This window comes from Sphaerodactylus townsendi, linkage group LG05 (genome assembly GCF_021028975.2).
Source record: "Sphaerodactylus townsendi isolate TG3544 linkage group LG05, MPM_Stown_v2.3, whole genome shotgun sequence".
NCBI classification, from domain to species: domain Eukaryota; kingdom Metazoa; phylum Chordata; class Lepidosauria; order Squamata; family Sphaerodactylidae; genus Sphaerodactylus; species Sphaerodactylus townsendi.
The window spans coordinates 49,877,757-49,904,160 of NC_059429.1; the positions used below are offsets into that span (position 1 = coordinate 49,877,757).

At 40.0% G+C, this 26,404-nt stretch overlaps 1 protein-coding gene across 26 annotated transcripts in view; it reads right to left on the minus strand.

Moving 5' to 3' along the window:
* Window positions 1-26,404, minus strand: part of ADGRL2 (adhesion G protein-coupled receptor L2) — a 236,883-nt gene that overhangs the window by 82,224 nt on the left and 128,255 nt on the right. For all 26 annotated transcript variants that reach the window (XM_048497445.1, XM_048497446.1, XM_048497447.1 and 23 more), the window contains exon 3: window positions 8,636-8,849. In XM_048497445.1, coding sequence (XP_048353402.1) covers window positions 8,636-8,849 — 214 coding nt within the window. The remainder of the gene's footprint in view (window positions 1-8,635; window positions 8,850-26,404) is intronic.

Here is a 26,404-nt window from a genome sequence, read left to right on the forward strand (position 1 = left end):
ACAGGGGCCTTGAGCAGCCTATAAAGGGCTGCGTCGGCGGGGACCGGCCTCTTCGAGGCCGGCTGCTTTCAAAGGCCCTCCCTCCACTCCCAATTTGAAGGATTATTGGGGTTCTTTATTGTGTTGTATATTGTCGCAGTTCACTGGGCGGTTTGGGCATAAGAGCACATCCTATTTTGGGAAGGCAGTAGCTTGCATGCCGGACCTTCCCATGGGGGCCTCCATATGAGGTCCGTGGTGGCGATAGAGCTCTTGAAGACAAGCCTTGGGGCCGTGCCAAGAGCTCGCTTCCCGGCAGGGAGGGGTGTCACAAATTGGGTTTGCGTCCATGTGGCATCTAGTAACTTCCTGTTCCGGTTCCCTCAGGGGATGTGCCGGACAGGGGTTCTGTCCGAAGGGCCTAAGGGGTCAGCTGGGGCTGCCCTATAACCAGGTCAGCGGTTTGCTGCCTGGGGGCCAGGATGTGCTCTGTTATGCTCGCCCAGCTTCAAAGTTTTGTTATATGTTAATAAATTTGGGCTGCGGCCAATTTCTTTTCCAACAAGTATGTGTCAGTGTCTTTGTTGGAACGAGTCTCCACACATCCCCATGCAAATGACCCTACAGGAAATTGTACCACTGATTTCACTGCCTGAAAGTTACCATCACGCAAATTAGAACAGAAGTGATAATTCTTCCAGAACAAGATAAAGAGTGAACCCCATCTGCCTCTTTGCTGTATACAGAAACAGTTCCACACACAAGTTCTAAGGTTGAGGACAAAAGTGATTTATGCTGGAACAATAGTTTTGCCAAGCTGGTAAAATGCCTAGATTAAAGACATGTTCAGCATCATTACCCCTCCTGGCTAGAAATCACAACAAGAAAGCAATATCGCAAATACTGAAAAGCAAGGTTAAAGATAAGCCTTTCAGCAACTGTCACTAATAAAAATAGTGTATACTTCCAATAAGATGAAATATTAGTTTAGCTCAGGATTCCCCACCTCAGTTAACAGACTAGAAAGTCATTCAAATGAGACTGAGGCTTTAACTGAACACGTTAGCTAGACACAATGATTAGTTACATGTGGTAAAGGTTTTAAATATATAAATGATATATTCTAGGACACTGTATTGCATTTCTGAGCATTTTTAAAATACATATTTCTCACACAGGTATTTAATCACTGATTATTGTGACAAAACTATGAACAGCCACATGCAGGGTATTCTTACTGAGTAAACAGAAAGTAAATAATTTGACCAACCAATACCTTTCCTGGTACTTGCCAAGGGTTTTCAAACAGTAGTTAGGGCCAGATATGACTTTTGTCCACCAGGCCTTCTGACTGGCTGTGCAGATTTTTTAAAAGTTGCTTTGACACTGTGCGACTGAAGGTAAGCTCTGTGCGTGCAGCCAAGGATTTAAAAACAATATGTTCATTTTAAAAGGAATCCTGTTAAACTGAGCTTTTGCCTGAAATGTGGAAGAGTTACTATAAGAGTTATGCAATGTCTCACTCCCTGACCTTTTGCAGTTGGCTCAACTTTCTGCAGCAGCCATTTTACAGTTGTACCCACCACTGCATCTGAATTCTAAAGGGGTCTTCACTCTTTAAAATGTTGGGGTCCCCTGATCTAGCGCTGCCTGTTCCTCTACAACAGGGGTAGGGAACCTGCGGCTCTCCAGATGTTCAGGAACTACAATTCCCATCAGCCCCTGCCAGCATGGCCAATTGGCCATGCTGACAGAGGCTGATGGGAATTGTAGTTCCTGAACATCTGGAGAGCCGCAGGTTCCCTACCCCTGCTCTACAACAATAAAATCATAAAAATACACCAGTATCAGAGATGCACTGGGAGACTATGCATCTTTCTAATATGCCATAATACTTTTTACAACTTTTGGCCATTCTGTGAACTTGTGATATTCCAACTGAAATCACTGGCCTCCCAAATAAAAAATTACATATAACATCTTGCATATTTTCATCTGCTGCATTTGCCCTCCCCCATTTCCCTCTTGATAAATAAAAACTAGAGGTAGGGGGTTAAATTAAAATTAGGCTTAGATTTTATTGACTGACTTGCCATCTATATATGAATTATATGTTAGAATTTTTTTAGACATTAATTTTAGAACTAATTTTGGCTAATTAGTGTTTTGATATTGTAGCATTTTTACCTTGTTTGTAGGCTGCCCTGAGCCTGACTGCGGTTGCCAGGGTACAACAACAACAACAACAACAACAACAACAACAACAACAACAACAACAACAACAACAGGCTCGAATTGTAATGAAAGGCCAACAACCAGCTAAAGATCTGGCAGCTGTGAAATCTACAATAATAATAATAATTTTAAAAACCCAACACACACACCTTGCATTTCAGATGTGATGGCACTGTAGAGGAATCAGAAAGCACAAGAAACTAGAGATTTTTTTTCAATATTTGAAATTGTTCATAATGTTCTTCATATCAGGTAATAGCTCCTAATACTGACCAGATACTTTTATGACGCAGACTTTGAAGGTCACATGAAGTTCATAAAAATCACACAGATCTTATTTGAAAAGGAGACAGCCATAGCAATATACTTGAATACAAAATTTAAGAAACATACATCTGTATAATTCTTCGGCAGCATTATTATGCCAAGAAACAAAGTTGACATTGAGGGTTTATATGTGGGAAATTTTTTATGCCTAACTGATATATCTGTAGCAAGTGAGAAATATTATTCTGAGTAAAGCATTCACTCTGTGTTACCTCCTTAGACTGCATTAACTTCATAGCAGTCACTTGCTTTATGGTCTCTGTTCATCATGACCTATAAAATGTTAGACTGAAGTGCTTTAAATGTCTGCTAACACCATGTGCAGGCCTGGGAGTACAAGGCAGTGTGCTGTGAAGTGGTAAAGACAGTACTCTTCTGAGAATCTAGCACACACTCTTATGTCACTGATATAAACAGGATAGAGATGCTAAATATTGCATGACACAAAAGTCTTCATAAGCAGTTGGAAGCCTAGGTGGGTCTGTTTTAGTGCCCTTCCTTTATACTAGAATGTTTAAACTATTAATTTCTACAACAGAATTTGTTTGATGCAAATACAAAGACATGCACAGATCCACAGTTAAAATGTGCAGATCACATGAGGAAATGTTAAGGGTTGTCTCATTTCTGGCCACAGGATTCTGTTTTACATTTATAAAGGTATCTGGAATTATTTAGGCTTCTTTAGCCAATTCAAAAGGCACACAGCCACAACCATTCTGGGGGGAAGAACTAATGCCCTCTAAAATCATGCTGTTGCTCTTATCCTTAACCCTTAAACTCTTCCAGTTCAGAAGTTTATTGGTGTAGAAAAAAAATACATTTAGAACACCTGCCCTAGTTGGGCACAGCAAATGCAGAAATCTAAGCAGTTCAATTTTTAAAATGTACCACCAAAGGTGCACAAAAGGTCAGGTTCATGCTCTCATTATAACCAGGAGATTGTGTTTGTGTAGTGGTAGTAACCTCTAAGTATAATTTGGGATGTCAGTACAGCAGTTACTTCCTACAAGTACAATTTTTAATTCAGTTACTAATGTTACAATGCTAATTTTGCTAAGAAACATTTAATTTGTCTTTAACCCATGGGAAAGGGATAAATAATGCATAAGTCCCATAAAAGTTCTTTTTGCTGACCTAAAGGTTCATTTTCTTGCCATTTATGAGTTTCTCTACAGGTCCCTGTCTTCATATCTTGCCTTATATATGGCTCTTGTTTGCTACATGATATTCAACAGATTTCCTACGGAGCAATGAACCTTAACAAAAACCTTTAATGGCCTCACATAGGAAACTATATTGCTATTAATTCCACAGCAACCCTATCACATATAAACTATTGCTCTTCAAACTCTAGAGCGATTAGACCTCTCGGCTATTTGGCTAACTCTGCTTCATGATACCCAGTGCAGTTAATTATATTTTTGATGTTAATAGTCTCTGTCAGTTTCAAGCATAAATCCTCTTTGATGAATATTTAAATTATATTTGAATAAAAATAATCTTGGTTGCATTGCCTATTCATCAGTCATCATAGCTGAATAAAAGGGTGTTCGGGAATGGGATGAAATAAATGGCTTGTGATCTCATATACAGGAATCCTAAATCCACTTTACACCTAATATAACGGATATGCTGACCAGTATCATACTGTAATTAAATCATGCCTTCCCAGTGAAAGTGAAAGGTCTCCCAAACGACTTAACTTACTGTCTTTGTTTTGTATATTAGTAGTGGTGGGCCACCGCCCACCCCTTCCCCTGCCGCCCACTTACCCTTGCTGCTGTGCCCCTTTTTGATGTTGGGCCTGTGGGCAGTGAAGGAAAGCAGCAGCTACAGCTTGGCCCGCGTGCCACTGGGCCAGCCACTCAGCCACCAAAGGGGCCGGGTTTCTTTCACCAGCCAGCCGTGGGAGGCAGCCGGCCTTGGAGTGGGCTGCACGCCTGGGAGCTAGGTGCACGGCCTGGTAGGGGACTTTCTCTGGCATTGGTCTGGAGGCCTGGATGGGAGGTGGCTGCTGGAGGCCCCCATGGGGGACTGGCCGGCTGCAAATCGGGCTGCATACCTCTGGGCTAGCCCCCTTGCTCACCCTCCCCTGGGAGAGGGAAGGACGGGGTTTTTAATGCCTCAGAGCAGGTGGCCACTTTTAGCAACAGGTTCACCGAACTGGTGAGAACCGGCTGAATCCCACCACTGTATATTAGGTATATTTAGGAGTATTATATAAGTTAAACATCCTGTTGGGGACCCAATTTTGCAAGAAGAAGTGGAGTGGGGGTGGGGGAATATAAGAAAATAAAGTTTGTTCTGAGGCCTAAATATTCTGTCAAGAACCTTCAGGCCTAGCCTAGAATCTAACTAACCTGTGACCAACAGCCCTCAGTAATTCTTTTTCCATTAACTTAGTCCACAAGGCATGGATGAGGTTAAAGGGAGGAAAGAGAATTGCATAAAAGTATAAGTGAACATCAGAGAAGGGATGACAATGAACTTCTTTCATAAATAGTTCTACATTCACACCTGTAGGATCGAATAATCTGTACAACATTTTACAATTTGCTGTGTTTCACTCATTGTGTATCAATGTGATTCAAATTATGGGACATGCCTGCTTTCAGTGCAAATTCCAGTCATTTTATTGTTTTTATTGTTTAATCAAAAATTCATTAAAGTAACAATAAAAAATTAAACATGAAGCATTTTGGTTCTACTCTGTACTTCGCTAAATATTAGCATTACAAAACATTAGTCACGCAACAGCATTTCACTCAATCACACTCTTTTACATTTGTTTGCTTTACAAATGTGAATTTACAAAATATGGTCAATTTTAAGAGACTGAACTTAAATGGGAAGAATGCTGCAAACACCCATCTGACTACAAATGTATTCTCTAGAAGAGTTTGCAGAAAGAATGCCTGTGTCTGTGAGTCGGCTTTGATGTGAGCTGAAGCCAGCTCCAAATAAAGGAATGTCTAAGAGAGAGTGTCTGGCTCTGATAATCGTGTACAGTAGAGGTTTGTCAAGCATCTTTCAGACTCTGGTATTGAAAGCCAATAACGTGCCAAAGGAAAATAAGGACCTGATATTTGAGATCAGTCATTTACAATGACAGCTTTGATGCACATTCAGACAGGGAATGCACTCATCCAAATTGGTATCTGATATGTGACAATCAATACAGTCACTTTTGAGGCACAGCAAGAAGAGTAAGTATCTGACATACCAAGTGAAACTGAAATATAAACATGTAGGCAGCAGTCAACTAGAAGGCACTGTTCTTGCTAAAGAATGCCATTAACAGAGTCAGCAGCCCCAATCCACAGAAAGAACAGCAACTTTTATTCACAAGAAAGAGGTCAGTAGATTCTTGATTAAGACAGAAAGACCCCAAAAGAAGGCAGTTTATTCTCAGCAACACAGTATGTTTTCTGGATGAAGAAGCTAGAGACGAAGCTCTGAACATTAGGACATTTTCAACCCAAGTTAAGAAATGAAATTGGAATACTGTACTGGAACTCTTTTTATAAAACTGTTTTTGAGACCTGTCACAAAGCATATATAGCGAGATGCTTCAAAATGGTTCTCAGTAGGGTGCACTGTAATGTGATGAGGTAGCTGGGAAACTATTTTCACAAACTGGTTTCAGCTTTCCACTAGTGTGGACTTGGGGCTTAAGGGGCCAAAGCAATTCATGCTGATGAGATTAATCAGATGAGATGGGTGAGTTCACCATCGATCTATTCAAGATCCTGAATTTTAGTGAAAGATTTCCCTTTATTCATTATCATTATAAAGAAGACAGCCTTGTTTTCACTTGAAAGGACTCCGTCTTATACCCCTGTCCAGCTTTTTTCCTTCAGGACTGACAAGCAAGGGAATATGTGAAACATGCTGGCAGGATGGAATCTGATCAGGAAGGTAATTTATTTTTGTTTTCTTTCAGCCAAACCTCATCATATTGACAAAAGGAATTAAAAACATCATTTGCCAGAAGATATTTGATTGCAGGAGAACATCTCCATTTCCTTTTCCTTCACTCCCTCAAATAAAAGGGCTTTTCCCCATCACCATACTTAGCATAGTAAAAGTAAAGGGGATTTCAAATTAAAGGTCCAGGAATTTTAAATGGCCTCGCTGCTATACTACAAATAGACAGGTCAGGGAGCCAAGCAAGTAAACAGTTCTCATAGTAAGCTTTGATTTTGTGCAGCTGTGTCCTCTGAAGGATGAATGAGTGAAACAAGAGCGAAGATTATTGCAGCATGAGAATATTTTGGCAGTAATTGTTCATTAGATTGATACACCTAGTACACTAGACACAGTGCACTTAAACCCTTACAAAACACAATCTTGAATGCATTCATACTTAAAATTGTTGAACATGTTTAAAAGGACTTTCAGCATTTTCCATTCCATTCCCTGTGCCATTTTGAGTCACTGAACTTCTGATTACTATTATAGATAGGTTAATAAGACATACGCAATCACACCCAGAGGTGAAACACACTGCTGTTACAGTATCAGTTGATTCTGAAATAACAGGAACACAAATTGTAGATACTTAATTACATTACATTGTAGCAGACAGCGGCGGGATTCTATGCTATAACTCTATAGTTGCAAAGGGGTCTCTCCCATTGTCAGCTATGGCAGATGAAACATTTTGTTAGGTCTTGAAACTTTGCAATAGATGGTACTGGCAGTTATATGTTTATTTTCTGAAGCAATTTTTATGGTTTACTTGGATGCTATGTGAGCTGTCTCCAGCAAGTCTCCAGAAATGCAACATTATTTTTAAAATAAATAAATCATACTTTTGACACTTTAGTTATTAATACATTGAGCATGATCCAGGCCAGATTGAGCAGTGGAATCCTATTTTTCTGCTGGTGATATTAAACAGCATGTTTACTCTCCATTTAAATGAATGGATCTTAAACATGCTACAGTCTAGTTGAATTGCCCAGATATTACTAAATTTTGAAGAAAATTAAATGAAATGGCATTATTGTAATGTCACGCTAATCTGGGGAAAAATAAATTATGTTCAATCTACCTACAAGCACTAAGTTATCAGCAACAAATGTGCCATAATTACCCAGAATTAACTATCAATAAATGTTCACATGAGCAACTGTGGTGAAAGGAGGAATACCTCATTAGAATTTAGAAGCTTCTGTAAGGTTTACAGAACATTACATTGCGCCACATGCTTGTTAACTGTCTTTGATTCCTACAGTACTGACTTTACAAGCCTTTTCTGGCTTTTAATTGCAGTGTGGTATATAGCCTTAGCTGCAATAAGCAATTCCAGAGACGTTATTAGGAATGTAGGAAGCACAAGCTACATTTTTATTTTGTGCATTTGTGCAACTATACACACACACACATATACGTATAATCAAGTAAAATATATGTTTTTGCACTGTAAAGTCATGCCACCTTTATTTGAATTCAGTGCTTCTAGTTGATATACCATGTCTCCTATAAATCATACATAGAGCTTAAAATTTCACATTCTGTAGTTTTCCATCTTTATTATAAGTATCACATTTGGATCCAACTGCTACAACATATTGATAATAGGTTGTAAATGCTAATGATGGTTTATCAGCGGCTTTAAGGACAGATTTTATATATGTGTGTATGCATGTGTAGAGAAAGAGATTTTTTCCTTTTTCAGTTTGATATGTTGTCTAAATGAGGAAAGGGTCTGTTATTGATTGCATGAAATGTGTTGAATTAGAATTAAGTTTCTTAAACTGGAAGCCACTTCTGAAAACATCTGGGTGGAATTCTGACTTCACAAAAAATGATACAGTAACTTTTCAAAGAAAATGATTCTGCATCCGTGCAGACACCTTCCTATTTTCTTGCACTTTACTCAGAGAAAGTTTAAAAAAAAAATAAACTCAAAGGTGGCTTTTAAAATTATTTCTTGATTAAAATGGTGTGGATATTTAATTTTTCCAGGGAAGAGAAATGAAAAAAAAAATCAAAATAAAAACCCAGATAATATACTGAAACTTTCTTTAGATATGTAGTGAATGAATTCCTTTTTGTAGTGTACTACAGTCAGCTTTATGGTTACCTTTGTGTCATAATTTTGTACGCATCAGGGAGGAAACATTCTGTGTTCTCCATCTGGAAAGGGTCAGCATCACAAATTTTGTCATCTGTCCGCCCATAGTTAGCACTCTCTATCATGATGACATCACTCCCTGGACACCGAAGATCGATGGAATAGCCCTCACAGGATAGTTCTCTTCTTACTAAGCCAAATGGTAATGCTGCTCGACTGAAACCTAAAAAAGCAATCAGAAGACAAATTAAATGATTAAATTACTATTTTTCCATAACTTTGTTAACAATTCCCCCCCACCCCCAAGAGATACAGTATCCACCTTCATGGGAGAACCCTTCAAACAGCCATGATCACAGAAATGGCTATGCCTGCTCTATCAAGGTACAGTTCATTTCATACTTAGGTTTTTTCATGATATCCCGTGAGAGGGAGTGATAACATGGACAAAATGTTCCCACTGCGTAGTGCTAGCCCAGGGGTAGAGAACCTTTAACACTCAAAGAGCCATTTGGACCCGTTTTCCATGGGAAAAGAAAACACTTGGAGCCGCAAATAATTTTTGACATTTAAAATAAAGATAACACTGTATATATTGGGTTTTTTTACCCGCTCATTCTGAGAAGCACATGGATGTGTCAAGGATGGGGCCAGTGGCTCGGCCTCACCGCTCCAACAAGATGGGCGAGAGGGGAAGCCGGGCAATTGGTGCGCCCGCCCTGCTGCCTGCAGGGTGGGCAAGGATGAAGCCAGCGGCTCGGCCTTGCCGGCCGCTAGGAAAGTGCTCGCCCCGCTCGAACGGGGCGGGTGAGAGGGGAAGCCCGCGGCGTGGCCCAGCCGGCCGCGGGCAATTGGTGCGCTTGCCCTGCTGCCTGCAGAGTGGGCAAGGATGGGGCTGGCGGGCTGGCTCGTGGCTCGGCAGTGCAAGGGCAGAAGAGCAGTATGCGGCTCTCGAGCCGCAGGTTCCCTACCCTTGTGCTAGCCATAATTCAGAATACACTATCGTATAAATGACTGAAAATCTTATCCATTTCACTTACATGAAGTGATCCAAAGTTATACATTTTATTTATATTAAGTGGCCATTAGGAAACAGAGTTTTTCTCAATCCTACTAATACAACTCAAACCTAGCAATGGCAATGCATGTTAAAATCATAACACTGCAAAATAGTTAAACGTCACAACTTTTGGACAGCAGGTTTACAAACTAGAATGTTATCATACTTCAAGACTAAACCTATCTAACGAGTCTCTGCCTATGTTAATGACTAATTTTATCCAATCCTGGGACCAGGTCAGTTCTCAGACTGAGTAGTAAATAAAATGCCACGCAATAAGTCTGTTTATTTTCCGTTCTCTCCCCATTAACTACCAAATCTAGAACAGTCTGAAATGTTTATGTTGCAAGCCCTCACATAACTTTTCTTACCACCTCCCTCAAAATAACTGAGACGTGGGGTACCTACCTGTGAAAAACACAATAAAATGTAACAGGCTTAATAAACACCGTAACCCAAAACCAATATGTGCCTTTATCCTTCTACTATTTCTTTATTCCTTCCTCTTGCTCTTTCACCTCAGATTTTTTCTTTGTATACACATTTACCTTGATCCAGTTCATACACCCATGTCTCTTCTTATGAAAAAAAAAATACTTTTCTCTCTAAATTCTGTAACAGGTTTTATTCACAAATGATTTATGCTTCAAAGGTGATTGCTGTCATTCATTCTGCTGCCTGATGCAATTATTTCACATACATTTTTAGCTGCTGGCCTACTCGGTTAAACTCTGGCTGTGTCTTTTGAACAAAGGGAAATTCCTTGTTTGCTGACGCTGACTAGAAGAAAGCATATGACCAAAAGCCAGGCTTACAAAGTGCTTGGAAATATTGCTGGAAGGGGAAAAAATGTACAAACAAATCTAAACAATTTCTCAGTTACTCTCTAAACATTCAGCTTTTCATTTGGAGTTCAGACCAATTTAAACTTCAGTGTGAACTGCTGGTGACTAAAGCACACCTTCATGAATCAGTATAAATTATAATGTGAATTAGCAAAACTCCAGTTGAAGGAATAAATGAAAAGCAATATTAATATGATGAAAATACTTTATATCACATTTTAATACTGTAGGCAACTCTACATGGGATATCAGCAGCATTCTTTGAATATTCAGCAGAGCCAGTAGGCACCCCTTAGGATACATTAATATGCAAAGCCAGAGGAGGTAAAAACCATGAATTTGAGCTACTGAGGGAGGAGAGTAGGTTATCAAGGTTCCCCATGGTAACCCATTTTTTTGCAAACCAGGACATCATGAAACATGTGACACAATACAGAGTGAAACACAACGATCATTTGTTTCATTGCTAACAGTGTGGTCCTAATTGGAGTGCTACTCTTCTAAGCCCATTAACTTACATGTACTAAGAAAGATGCAGCTCTACATAGGATGTAAGCAACCTCAGCTAATGCCACCTTCCACTACCTTTTGGATTCAGGAAAATGGCCTGAATAACTCAGAGTGTAATTTTTCACCGGGCTGAGTCAAAGCACCTTCCATTTTGGTGCACCAGATTACCATTGGTGATAGAAGAATGCATTCCTACTACAGTTTCAGCCCCTGGCAGTTGTAGACTTCAGTCTTACTGCCATGGGCACCAGTCATATAAATAATGACAACACACATGCAAGACAGCCTGGGTAATCTTTTAGCATGCAGCTATGAATGCTGGTTTGCCATACGTACAACAAACTCAGCAAGTGGAAACGTGACTGGAAACTGATGTGCCCAATGAACACGATTGCTAACAACTGTAAGCACCGGTCTCAAGGAAGTGAAGATAGAGCAACAGGAGCAGAACAGCTTGAGCAGCTGGGGAAGGGGAGTGCAACAATAAAAGCACCACTTCTCTCTCTCAGTTCCTGCATTAGAAGATATAGATATATAGATATTTATGTAAATGTGTGTATCCATATTTATAGCTATGTTTATCTGTGTATACATTTATACATACACATGCTGACCCCCTTAAAATGTTTCTAGATCCTTCTTGCTGAAATTGCTTACGGAGAAGAATCATAGTGCAACAATATGAAGGGACAAAATTACTGGAGTGCTTTGGTTGCAATAATGAATAGAATAGAATAGAATAGAATCTTTATTGGCCAAGTGTGATTGGACACACAAGGAATTTGTCTCCGGTGCATATGCTCTCAATGTACATAAAAGAAAAATACATTTGTCAAGAATCATAAAGTACAACACTTAATGATTGTCATATAGATCTAATAAGCAATCAGGAAACAATCAATAGTAACGAAACCATAAAATGTAAAATCATAAAATAAAATGAAATGAAATGAAATGAAATGAAATGTCAGCACAGGCTATAGTCATACAGTCATAAGTGGGAGGAGATGGGTAATAGGAATGATGAAAAAAGTAGTGCAGTAATTATATAATAAATATATAATAAATAGTTTAACATTATCGAGGAAATTATTTGTTTAACAGAGTGATGGCATTCGGGAAAAAACTGTTCTTATGTCTAGTTGTCTTGGTGTGCAAAAAGACATTCTTTCTATCAGGCTATTCAGAAACTATTTATATGACCAATACAATACTGAACAGAGTAGTATATACTGTCAAACTATAACACAGAACTTTACTCAATAGCTGCTGATCTAAAACAGTTGCCTTGTCAGACATGTTTCTTTTAAAAGAATCTCAATGGAAGAGTTATGCATAGTTTCATCATTAACAGTGTGTTACAGCTTCAGGCAAAGGAGTCAGTGCTTTTGAAAGGAAATGCCCCCTATGGTCCTACTTTGTACATGGCAGAAACATGCCATTTCCCATTCAAAGACATGTGCAGCAGCGACAGCCACTTGGCACATTGATATAGATAATTACTCAATTAACCACAATTATCTCCAGCAGCTCCAATAATACATTCAGATTTGCATTCTATATAGTGTTTGATTCATGAAGTTATAATTGTTAGTTCTCCATCTAGGTTTCCCATCAATAAAATGGAACTTGGAAACTACTTCATGGCTTTGTTGGAAATGTTAAATAGGGTTTTCTTCCCTCTGTTAAAAAGCTATAGGTTTAAAAATAACAAATAGAGAAAACTATAAATAGCACTGTCAGAGGTCACTGACTACTTATTTATGCACCTCAAACTGGGCCACCTTGGCAGGAGAGATTCCGGATGCCTTTCTGACCAAGCAACAGAAATGGGAATTGAAATGTGGCCAGGCTTCCCGGGAGAGCTAGAGCTTTCCCAAGAGGCCAGGAACCTTCACCAGGCACACACAGCTGGTTCCATAGTATGGGTGGTCAAACATGCACACACTTGTCATAATAAGAAAGATGGATGACAGGAAAAAGGACCTAGCTGAGCAAACCCCTTCTCTTTCTGGCTGAGGCTATGGGGTAGGGTGCCTGGGTGGCCTGGGCCAGTGCCAAAGCTATGGGACAGGCAAGATAGCTAAGCCTTCCCTCAACATGTGCACGTTCTTTGTATGTCAAAACCAGCGATTCCCAACCAGGGTTCCGTGGTACCCTGGGGTGCCGTGAGCATGTCCCAGGGGTACCGTGGCAACGCTACCGCCCCCCCTCACTCTTGCAGTGTCTCCAACTGGCACCTGCAAGAATATGGAGCTGGCCCAGGGAGCAGGGCCTGCTGCAAGGTCAGCAGCCACTTCCCACCCACTCCCACCCTCCGTGCTTCCCTTCACCCTGGAAGGGGAAGGTGGGGGGGTGGCAAGCAGGGGAACTGGGAGGGGAAGATGGGGGGAGGATGGCAGGGGTACCATGAGATATGAAGAGTGAGGTCAAGGATACCATGACGTCGAAAAGGTTGGAAAACACTGGTCTAAACCAACCAAGTGTATTTCACCCAAGCTCACTTAGAAGCATATCTAATGGCAGAGATCCAAAGCATCTCTTTCTAATGTGGTGAGTGGTTAAGAAATGGACTCAATCTGGAGAACTGGGTTTGATTCCTCATTCCTCCACATAAGCGGCAGACTCTAATCTGGTGAAACAGATTTTGTGGGCTGCCCCCTAAGGAGCAAGGAGTCCTCAGGGGAAGAACAGGGTCAGGAAAGCTCAGGCCAGCCAGAGAACCAACAGGTGGTGAGTCCAGAGCAGCCAGAACCTCTGCAAGATGAACAGCAGGCTAGCCAGGACTTGAAGCCCGCAGAAGCAAGTCTTTCACCCAGCCCTGGTCCAGCTGAGGTGCCCCAGGAAACTAGCTCACCTGAGCCCATTCAGCAATAGAGATAGTGCTGTAGAGACTGCTGTAAGCTAAAAGGCAACATGCACAGTTGCTGGCTCAGAGAAGGCACTTCCTTTAGCAGGAGAAATCAGATTCCTCACAAGTGAATGTTAGGTGCCTGAGAGGACCTATATCGGGGGGGGGGGTGGTGGTGGTGGTGGTGGTTGTGGAGCACGCTGTCCCAGACACAACTAAGTAAGCTGATTGAACTGTGGACTTTGACTGCTGGACTGGACCCCTTTAGACTCTGAAATCATCTGACAGACTCTTGGCTTGGTGTACTAATAATTCCAGGGCTGATCCTAGAACTTAACTTGGTTTTTTTGGGTTGCGGACTTTTGTTATAGCCTGTCAGCTCCCTGCATCTCTCCAGGCATAACTTTGTGCTGTAACCTGAAACCTCTGGCCAGCAGCCTAAGTCATGACACCGGGTTTGATTCCCTTCTCCTACATATGAAGTCTGCTGGGTAACCTTGGGCTATTCATAGTTCTCTCAGAACTCTCTCAGTCCCATCTACCTCATGAGGTGTCTGTTGTGGGGAGAGGAAGGGAAGGAGTTTGTAAGCCACTTTGAGATTCCTTATGGTTTTGAAAAGCAGGGTATAAATCCAAAATCCTTCTCTTCTCTTCTTGTCAAGAATGGCAGTAGATGCCTACCCTCTGTCATCCCAATATTTCCCCATTCTTTAATGTTTAACTAGAAAGCTACAAGAGATTGATTCATTGTATATTGCATTTACAAGCTTTTCACAAATGGAAGGTGCTATAGGAAGGAGTGTTCTGTTCTAAAAGTGCAGAAGTTAATAATATATAATTGTGGTGAAGATGTTTGATAAGATTCCAAACATGCCTTAAGAGGCTTGGTTTTGGGGAAGGAACAGCTGGGGTAGATGCAGAGACAGTCTTCCTCCCTGTTCTATAGTTGCAGTCTGTATATTGTGTTTTATCTATTTTATTTATTTTTAAAACTTTTAAAAACTTAACTGCTATTATTATTATCTCAGCTGACTGAGAAAGGCAATCTGAGCTTTTGGTTGTTCCGTACTTGCTCTTTCTTTTGTTTGAGTAAATGTGTTATTTTATGTTCCTCATAGAGACTTTTGTTATAAATTGAGCATTAAACTATTCAACATTATGGAAAGGAACAGAAGTCGTCCTTTTGAGGTATTTTCAGCACTCCAAAGAAAACAAAGTAGATAATTTCTGGACAATTTCTTAGGTATCAGTTACCCCAGTATCTGCTCAAATTATCCTTTATCTTTGTTCCCTAATGTTAAACATCCAGTATTAGCGGATTCAAGTATTATTAATGAGACTAAAATAACTTTTTCCTCTATACCTAAATTACTGGACATAGATTTCTCCAAAGAACAATATCTAAAGAGTCACTGTAAGAACTTTGAATATATAATCAGATTTTTAATGTTTTCTGTAATATGTCAGAGTGTAGTTGCAAACATGACATACAACATTTGATGTCCTATGTTATACAGGCATTGTGAAGCCCATGGCAATGTAATCAAAGTATATGGAATTATTCCACATTAAACTACATCATCTGTATCTGTGTATCACATACTTTTGAAAGATATTCTGGGGTCAACCAGTTCAGGAATCCTAGGATGAACAGGTCACTAATTATTTGGAGGAAATGGACCATTCATTCCTTACATATTTGTCACACATATGTGCACAACTATGCACACAAACCTAAAAACACACACAGATCAGAAGGTAACATTTTGAGTTCCACACTTATAAAGAACTGAACTGCAAGGTCAAGATGGAGAAGATAATGCTACCACCTATATTCTTCCAGATGGAATAAAAAGCCAAGATTTTTCAGGACAAAAGAAAATCAACTGTTGTGGGTTTTCTCAGCTATGTGGCTGTGGTCTGGCAGTTTTTGCTCTTAACATTTCACCCGCATCTATGGCTGGCATCTTCAGAGATATGTCTCGGCAAAGAGATACACGTTGACTTTATACCTCTCTGAGAAATGTCAGCTTGTAGATGCAGGTGGCTGCAGGCTCAAAAACTACCGAACCATGTGGCCTCGAACTCGAATCATCTCACAACAACCAAAGTTGATTGTGGCCATGAAATCCCTTGACAATACAAAATAAAATCAGATCAAAGTATATTCAAGCTGTTTCCCTTGCTTGTTATTATAGAAAGTGTCTAGGTGTTGACAATAGTTAATCCATTGAATCTCTTCTGTTCTATTTGTAATTCACCAATGTCAGCATCTTGGATGCAAGGGCAATAGTCTCCTGCTTGGTATAGCAGGAAAAATGCGTGTGTGTTTAAAAAATAAACAACCCCCCATACACACACACCTGAATTAGCAGTACTAGACTTTAACCTGCATCTAGCTCTGTGCCATATTTGGATAGCTATCCCAAAATAATAGACTAAGATCTCCATTCTCCAGCAAGAAAGATCTCACTTGATGTATACAGCACCACACATCCAGAAACAGTACATTATGTGGCAGCACCTACAGCTCCATTTATAAAATCTCTGTGCCATCATCATTATTGTTAACATGCACAAAAACCGAATGCCTTTAAAAGCCTACCAATAAACACTGTGATCTTTGTTTTATTCTTATTTGTTTATAAACAAATGGGGAAAAATAAGTTTTCCAAGAAACAGAATGTAATTCAATCCATCTTGCATCCTTGACAATATACTTTAAAAAAACTTGGTAGGAGACTCTGTGAGTAAATTTTTTTTAAAAAAAATCAATATTGCAGCTTTCTGCTGTGCAAATGTGAATACTGCCAAATAGCAGTGCTTAGGGTAAAATGAACTATTTTGCTCCATTTTCTTCTCTCTGATCAAATGACTTTTAAAAGATTGGGGTTTTTTAAGAGCTATAAAATGTCAAGCAACAACTCCCTGTGCTTTAGGCAACAGATTGGAATAAATACCTTCTGGCAACAGGTGCAGTGAGTCAGACTGAAATATATTCACATCCGAGGGGCAACTCTGGTAAACAGATGTCTTCCTTCATGATAGAAAATGGGAAGACCAGCATCTAGATCCTACTACTAGTCTCTCCATCATTTCAAAAATCTTCAGAATTAAATATTCTGGTTGCCAATAAGAACTGCTGTTACTGTTGACTTCGAGATGCAATACCAGCCATTTATATTTAAAACAATGCTTTCCTGATAAATCTACAATTCAGACTGCAACAAAACAACTTCCTAATGTTATGCAAAAGCCTACTTCAGTAGGATTACTGAGGGTTCAACCTGATATCACAAGGGAATCTATACTGATTCACATGTAAAAATGGGTAATGATGGAGTAATACTTTTATTGTCCCATAGAGAAAACAGGATGTGAGGGGGAAGCAAGTGAAACAAACTCTACCCCCTCCCTTTCCCACCTCACTTTATTGTCATAGGTTGTCTGAAACAACTTCTTCCCACTTCAATTCCAGTTCTGAATGTGAAGTAGGCTGGGATAAAATGCTTCAAACAATGAAGCACTAAGACAGACAGACAGACAGATAAGAAGGCAGAGACAGGTTTGAATTCCCCTTACACAGAAGTTCCATTTTTTTGTAAAATGTAGACTTTCACCCCTGCTTTATCCATGAATGGGTGGACATGTGAATAAATACTGGTCAAAGTCCCCATTACATCTCTCTTTCCATGGAAATTTAGGTGAAGTGTTTTAAATATTTCAAATGAACTAAAAATGAACACTTTTATCATTAGTAAACAGGAATGCAATTTTATAGTAGTCTCAGTAATTGTTTGGAGCATTCTTAGATCACAGATGCAGGGCTCATGCTGTGTGAAAAGCAGGGAAGCCCACAGTTTGCTCATGATCCAGGACCTTTTGTAATACTGTAAATGTGACTTATAGCATAATGGAAATATTAACTCTAAAGAGAGAAGTCAACAATGCATTTTACACCAACTTAACAAAGACAATGGTTGTCAAGCTGAATATTTACCTTAGAAACAGGTTTCCTGGCAAATATGCTTGTTCTGTGGTTGTGTGTGTGCTTAATTTGTATGTGTTACATTTCAATCACGAAAACAAATCAGTTCCCTCTCTCTTCCACTTCTATGAAAGATGATGATACTGTATTATTACTTGGTAGATAAAACTTTTGTGCACAATTCATTTTTATTTAATAACAAGTCCACTGAGGAAGGAAAAGGAAGCAAAGATAAACTACTTTTTTTAACAGTAGGCTTAAAATAAGCTGCATGATCACTTAAAATTGTTCTCCAAGGTTCTGCAAAATGGCATGTTTATTTCATTTTTCATCCCTCTTTGCTTTAGCTGCACTGCAAAAATGGCTTGGACAGAAGAGAAACAATAATCTAAAATAATCCAAGTACAAAGATTGCATTACCACTTTATGCCTTCAGCCATTTAAATTGCTATCACTAGTGTGTATCGGTGGACTTTGTGGAGCACAATTTTTCTGCTTCCCTCTCCTGCTGCAACTCCCTGATGCTCCTTCCCAATTTTGTTCCTGTGGATGTGCAGACCTTCAGGGACAGCATAGGGGGAAAGGTACATTAGTATGGGACCATCAATGGGAACCACTACTTCTTTCACAAATGGAAGTGCCAGTTATGGAAAGGTTTTTTTAAAAAGCCAAAGAAGAACACATTGCGAAAAAGGCAAGGGTGGGACAAGCATGGCGCTCTTTGAAATGGTCACCCCTCTTCATGGCACTTTGGAGACAGCTCACATAGGTGGATTGAAATAAGCTGTATGAATTGCACATCTCTGTATCTCTTTACTAGGAATCAGGCCAACAATGGATAACATCCAGTTTAGAATGGTAATCTGAAAGAGGCTTTTGTTTGCAGGTTGTTTGATAACTGTCCTTCTAAGATCAGAGCTAAAGCACCACAGTACTAGACCATTACAACAACGGTAATCCAGCGCATCTAAATGCTGGTGATAGAGCACTGGGTCCTTATATCACCAGCATTCAGATGCAAGGATTACTATAATGACCTAGATAGAATTATGGTGCTGTAGCACTAATCTTTGAATGTTTTAAAAAGGCAAACAAAGAACATGCCATGAAAAAAGCCATGTGGGGAAGATCAGTCTTTTGGGAAGCACTACAGACGTTCTAAATACCACACTGTGATGATTCAGAAGTAAAAGATTTATATGATACTAACGGGCCCAGCCACGCGTTGCTGTGGCAATTGTCCTTCTCATCACAGTCCGCAACCCACACAGATGTCCATGCAGGTCCAGTGATCCCCAGCATAGCCTTTTGGGGTGATCAAATGGAATCCCTCTTTCCCTTTTCAATGCACATTGTTATATGGTGGTGTCTTGTTTTTTTAGTATAAGGTAACCCTTCTCATTCCACAACTGAACTGTCCAGAGTGCGAATCCCGCTGTCCATGAGGCTGGTTGACACGCACAGTCCTGGCTTGGGTAAGGCAGAACTGGGGCAAGCAGGCTATCCCAGTCGAGCAACAGGAACGCGGGAGTGAGGTGGCTCAGATCGAGGCCAGCTCCCTTGGTTCGTAAAGGGCCATGTGCAAAAGAAGCGGAGCCAGTAGTGTTGGTTCACCCTCCACCCCACGGTTTTTTCTGGCAGAAGAAAAAAGGCAAACTCGAAGCTCGCTTTTAGTAAAAAGAGAGCTGTGGCGAATATGGGTGAGGAAATTGGGTAAGTGGTGGTTGGATGTGAGGGAGGGCAGAGTGAGGTGTGTGAGGATGAGCTGGATGTGTGTTGTGTGGTAGCAGTAGGTGAGGAACAGAGAGTGAAAGTTACCTGTGTGTGTGAGGGGGACTTTACCTGGCGATCTCACCTCGACAAAGTGTGTATGTGTTTCACTTCCACTCGTACTACCTAACAGTATTACCTATTTACTGTTTTCACTGCTCATCTCTGACCATCTACGCAAACATTCTAAGCCCTCATACCAAGCCCTCAGGCCACAGACAGACAGGCTGCATGAACATTCTAAGGGTGACAGTTAAACACAGCCAGCTTCATGGCCTGGTGCGCCAGGAAAAAGACATTTTACCTGGCTCAGGTATGGACTTTCGGTGATTTGAAGGTCCGAGTACCTGCCCGCAACAGGGAGGGATGTCCTGTGAAAATTTGGGGGAGATCCGTCCAGCAGCTTCTGAGGGAGACCATCAGGGACAAACACACTGTTAGATTTTTATATATATAGATGAAGAGAAACTTTGGATATCTGATTGGCTGTGCAGAATGAAATAATGTAGTTTCAGTTGCAGTTCCCACCACATTGTTTGTTTTATTTTCTCTCACTCCCCTTTCTAGTATATTCTGCAAATTACCCCTCTTCTCATGCACTTGGGATTCCGCTGTGTATGGCTCTGTCTCCTGCAGCAGCCATTTTGTTATTGGCTACACCTCCTGGGGCAGCCATTTTCTAGTTGCACACTCTACAGAGTCTTTAAAAGGTTGAGGACCTCTGGGGTATACTGCTTCAGATTATTAGTGACATTGTTTACTGTTAACAGCAAGATACTTTTTGGTAAAGCATAAATCAACAAGCACTTCTATTTTGAAAATATGACATGATTCGAAGGAACACAATACAAGTTACGGAAGGTATCAAGGAAAAAATCTATCTTAGCCTAAATACATCTCTCTGCTGACACTGAAATAGGGTCCCTCCTCATATTAATTTTGCACTCACAGAAAAGGTATTTTGTAAAGACCATACAGTGGAACCTCAGTTTTCGTCATTAATCCGTTCGGAAACACCTGACAAAAACTGAAACTGACGAAAACCGATGTCGTCAATAACCGAGGTTCCACTGTATTTTTCCCATGCAGAATTTACAGTTGACTTTTTGAAAATCTTCTGAAATCATGAAACATAATGATACAAGTGGCAGTGTTTCTTGCTAAACAGATGTGATGCTGCATAAAAAGGCTACTGCATTACGTAATCACAACAAAACCAAGAGAGAAGGAAAGATGAAACATGTTGTATCAGTATCCACCAATCCCACAACATGTTGTATCATGTTGTATCAGTATCCACCAACATGTTGTATCAATATCCACCAAATGATGGTGTTGTATCAGTATCCACCTATCCCGCAATTTAGATATTAAAATGGAACCTTTAGATTGCCTGTTATGATTCCAGAACAATGAGTTAGATGGTGGAAACAAATAAGAGGCAGAAGAAGACAGGCTTATTTTTTAAAAAAATCAGCACTTTCCAGGATCCACTCTGGAAATTCATTAAGGAATTCCGTTTATAACATCCCCAAATAATTCAAAACTTTCAGCAGAAAACTCTAAATTTGTTCATTAAATAACTGCTAATCAGTTCCCAGTGTCAACTACAGTCAGAGACAATCTCCCAATGAAGCAAAACTGATACTAATTACAGTTCTAAAAGAAGGAGCGAAGGGGGAAAAACAGACCTAGGAGCACTACAGGGAAGTGATAACAGCATGGTCCACAACGGAGTTGAACAAAATGGCCTAGGAAACAGAATTATTTAGATCCACTGTCTTAATTGAAATTAAACTGTGTTACATCCACTGTCTAGTAACTGTTTTTGCAGAATGGTGTATAAAATGAGACTTAGAATTTATACTACTCATTTTCCTGAAAGTCACTGGATTAAAACACAAAGCACGGGCATACATTCAACATTTACAGCAGCATGTTTGTGCTGACCTGGCTGAGAATGTGCTGAACGTTTAGCTCTATTTTTGTCCCTTGTTTTTCAAGAGATTCGTAAAAATAAACCGAATCAAGATGAATAGTGAAATAATATAAAGCTTTAAAAAATGCCAACACTGAACAGATACTATGATCTTCAAACACACAAGATTCCATCTTATAAACTGCAAAGACCAAATCTGGTGACACTTAACTGGAGCTGTGAATGGACAATACAGATCTTTCTACAAAACTGAAAAAGGTGTCAAGTTTGCGTAAAAATATGAATAAACAAAATACATAGAGCAAAACCCTAAAGATGATAAATGGTGTGCCTATTGCTTTAAGAAAAAATACCCAAACTGGCTGTTGCTAGGCAACAAGCATTTTAAGGCTTGGTTCTGTAAATAATAGCAAGGGGAGAGGGACAGAGCCCTTTCCAGGCCTATTTTGGCCTTTTAGGGAGGCACCTTGAGGCCAGACTAGGTTGCCAGCTCCAGGTTGGGTAATTCCTGGAGATTTTGGGTTAAGTTGGAAGGCAATGTTCAGGGAGAGAGAGATCTCAGCTGTATATAATAAGAGTCTGCTCAACAAAGAAGCCATTTTCTCCAAGTGGGCAAATCTCTGCGTCCTACCAGGAGACTGGCAACCCTAAAAGGAGAGGAGGAAGTAGTATCAAGGGGGGGGGTATGGGGGTTGTAAGGAAAGGGAAAGAGGAAATGGGGGGAGTGGAAATTAGATGCATCTAGCAAGTCTTTATGTGTTCCCCAGAACAAAAGCATTATCCTCATGAAGCTGCCATATTGTGTTTCTTTTCATACAGGCTGTTTAACCCACTTTAAATTGTGAAGGCAACTGGTTTTTTGTAAATATTTGATATACTTAAAGGAAAAAAGTGGGGAATTTTTTAAATGGATCAAACCCAAAAAGTTTTAGAAAACCTAGATTAGGGCTTCATAAACTGGGGTAAACAGCATTTTATTCTTAAAATGTGTAAAACCTTAACAAAAATATATTTTTCATTCACAAGTCAAAGACAGCATAAGAACCTATATGAAAGAAACCTCAATCATGACACCAGGCCATTATAGTTCCGTGTTTTCTACTCTGACTGGCAGTGGCTCTCCAGGTTTTCCCAAACATTTGCTGGTTGAGATCCTTCAACTAGAAATGCCAGACCACTTCTGCAAGGAAGGCAAGCACTCTGCCACTGACCCAAGCCCTCTTCCATATTGTACACATACAACAGTTGTTTAGTGCCGGCACATCAAAACAAAATCCTGCTATACATGGAGGAAAGGCAGATCCAGGTATCAATCCAACTTAGACCCTGATGCATGCAGAAAATCAGAGCCTCCCTTGAGGACAGGGAGATTGGATGTTCTGCTTCTCATCAGGCAACACTTTGCATGTGAACAACTCAAGCATACTATCCACTTCTCATATAAGCCCCAGCGTTTGGCACTGCTGTTTTCTTCTCTACTTGCATTCAGCACTTTGGGGTGCAAGAAAGTCTCAGATCAGAGCTATGTTCTACTTGATGAAATGGCTTTCTGCTGCACAATCACATACAGCTGCACTGAAATGAAAAACAGCCCTTAAGCAATGAATTTGCTTTCAATGAGCAATCTCTCAGGCAAGCACTTTACAATAGTATTTCTGGAAAAAAAACTCAGGATATTCTTAGTAGTAATACTGTAGTCTCCTCTGCACTTGCTAACATATAATGAGCCACATACCTTGTTCTAAATAATTGGAGGGATCTGCTTGGAGAGAAGAAGAACCAGTATATTACAAGGGTGTGGAAAACTCCCCCATTATTTTGAAAATATTATCATGCTCAGTTCACTGTCCTATTCAAACCCTCAGACAATCTTGCCAGTACATTTCTAAGCTCCCCATTCTAAGTCCCAGTCAACTGACTGGTGCTCATTCTGTTTTTAGTTCAAGGCTTATCACAGATTTACATTCTTTTAAGTGCTGATTGGCTGACTACTGTGCAGGTAACTGCTGTTAAGGACCAAACTTTATTCTGTTTCATCTACGCAAAGAAATGTGCCTGAAACACCAAATCTGCCAGAACTGATTTTCACCTCTTGCTGTATTTGCTGCATTCATCGGCAGCTGAAAAGATGACATTTTCACTCTTGAAAGCCACTACTATGAATGTTAGTGGATATCTACTATAGATTTTAGTGCACATCTACACCAACAGGGTTACATACCTTCTGTAGCATACACAGAAGATAGAACAGCCCTGAAATCACCACACTTGAAACATCCAGCCAAATCATTTACCTTAGCCAAATAAATGGCTGTGTTCCAAAGACACAAACTCACCAGATATTTTTGGCAAGGGGCATATCCTTGTGTATAAATGGGCTCCCTGGATTGGGACCAAGCAAGGGCAACTAAGCAATCACAAATTAGACCATAATTCAACACAGCCTTACAGACATTGTAAATACTATTGATTTCAACAGTGTGGCAGCTTGCACAACTATGTGTGGGGATTTGGGTTCTCAAAAAGTGAGTTACAGGGTGTTTGTCAGCTGGCCTCTGAGAGCTTATCCTCATTTTCTTCACAAGAGCCTTCAGAGAGTGCTACTTGTCAGGAAGGAAAGGCTTCCAAGCTAAGAACAATTTCAGGAACACTCAGACAAGAAATCATGCACTACAAACAATGGAGTTTTGTATCAAAAATTGTGTCAACAGAATTTCCTGCTGCATTGCTTCCCCTCAACAAAAAAGCTGCACCAGGACAAAAACAACACACACGCACACACACTTCAGTACTTTTCAATTAAAAAGTTTTATCAAGTATACTTACTTGATAAACATTTTTATTTTTGAATTCTCATACAGTTCCTGTTGGCTCACAAGTTTTACCAACCATGAGATTGACAAAGAGAGGAAAACAGAAAAAAAACAAAATAAAATCCTCTCTCTAAGCAAGATTCAAAAGCCACTGCTGAGTTCACAAACTGACAAAGAAAGAAAATGCCTTTGTTCCCAGGCTTTACAAACCAAACCAAAACCCTCTGAATCATGAATGTGCATCATTTTATTTTAGGGGGGATCCAATTCTGCGAGACAATGAACATGGGTGGAAAAGAAAGTCTGCCCATAGCAGATCAAAACTGCTAGAATTCATCGCCTATAGTACATTTTGACTTTCCTATGTGATGAAGGGGCCTATTTAGTTTATAACACAGTCCTAAATAGAGGATTTAACAGATTTGGTCTAGATTACAGATCTAAACATTGATGTTTTGGTTCAGCAAGTTCCATAAATTCTCTTATATGGGCATAAGCAGGAGTACTCTGGAAAGAAATGAGAAGTGGGAGAGATCCCCTCTGCCAGAATATAGGGCATTCAAACATTCTTATTTACTTCATTTATATCACACATTTCCCCCCAAGGGGGACCCCTAGTGGCTCCCAACATTCTCCCCTTCTCCATTTTATCCTCATAACAACCATCGTGTGAGGTAGGCTAGGCTAAGTATGTGTGACTGACCCAAGGTCAGCCAGAAAGCTTCCATGGCAGAGTGGAGATTCAAATCTGGGATTCCCCAGTCCTACTCTGACTCCCTAATCACTACACTATAAGATTTTAATGTGGGGAAAGAACTCTTATCCCAAGTTCTTCTCTACTTTACTCAACTTCCAGTGTTAATTCCTTGTTACCAACAGTGGTAACAGTCCACTTCCCAATAATCTCATGGATAAAATATCCCTCAGTCTGGGCAATATAGAACAATGATTAATTTTAGATTTTTCTAAACCAAGCCATTTTTCAATTGAGTCATTTTTGCCTCTGTCAAAAATTAACAAAAAACCAATTGTCTTTGTAAGCAGATTGAAAGGACCAAAAATATCTCTCTTGAGACAGGTTACGGAATCTTTTTTAAAAAAATCCTCTTCAGCCCGAATAAGTAGTTTGTGTTGCAATAGGAATCCACCACTCTTGCACAGTAAAACCTTTTGTAATAGCCAAGGAAGATTAAAGTGCTGAGTGTGTCTTGATCCATTCAAATGGCCTCAGCATAGTAAAGAACCTTTCTGCTTGGTCACCTCCAGTGTTGTAAATGCAATATTGGACTTTTCTATACTGTTCTGGCCCCATGCCACTTTGATTTATCTCCTGATTTCCACATACATTTCTGGGCCTTCAGTTTTCATTTATTTGTTTTTTTCTTCCTTTCCCCTCCTCATTCTTTTGATACCACTTTTACCCTAATCTTTTCCTGGAAGCCAACTGGTTATATTTTCGTCTCACCCTCTCCCACCTGCCTCCAACTCACTTTTAGACAACTGGATAGTTGTCATTGTAAAACCACTCCCTCTCTTTCCCCCTTGAACATGAATGGTTCCACTTCTGATTTAAAAACACACCATCCTTATATCCATATAAGCACGCACCCAAACAAAACAAAACAAAACCAACCAACCAACAAACAAACCCTCTTAGGATAGCAGCTTCTCTGAATTATCAGGTTTCATTTAAAATAAGTCTTTACCTCCATCCCTTATGGAGAGGGGTTAATGCCTAAAAACAACAACAACCAAGAATGAAAGCTGGGAATTAAAAACAAACCTGCTAAACCAATAACTACAACAATATATTGAAATAACAATATTTTAGTTAAGTTAAAAAATATTTCAGTTAGTTTAAAAAATAAGGTAATGGTGAGTAGATAGCGGGTCGCCGCTTTCAGAACCAGAAAGAAGTACAGTTTTAAAGGTTCATGAAAAGGTGAGTGGTGGGCCTGGTCCTCATGTAAAGACAATCCTGATCTGGACGGCCTCAGGCTAG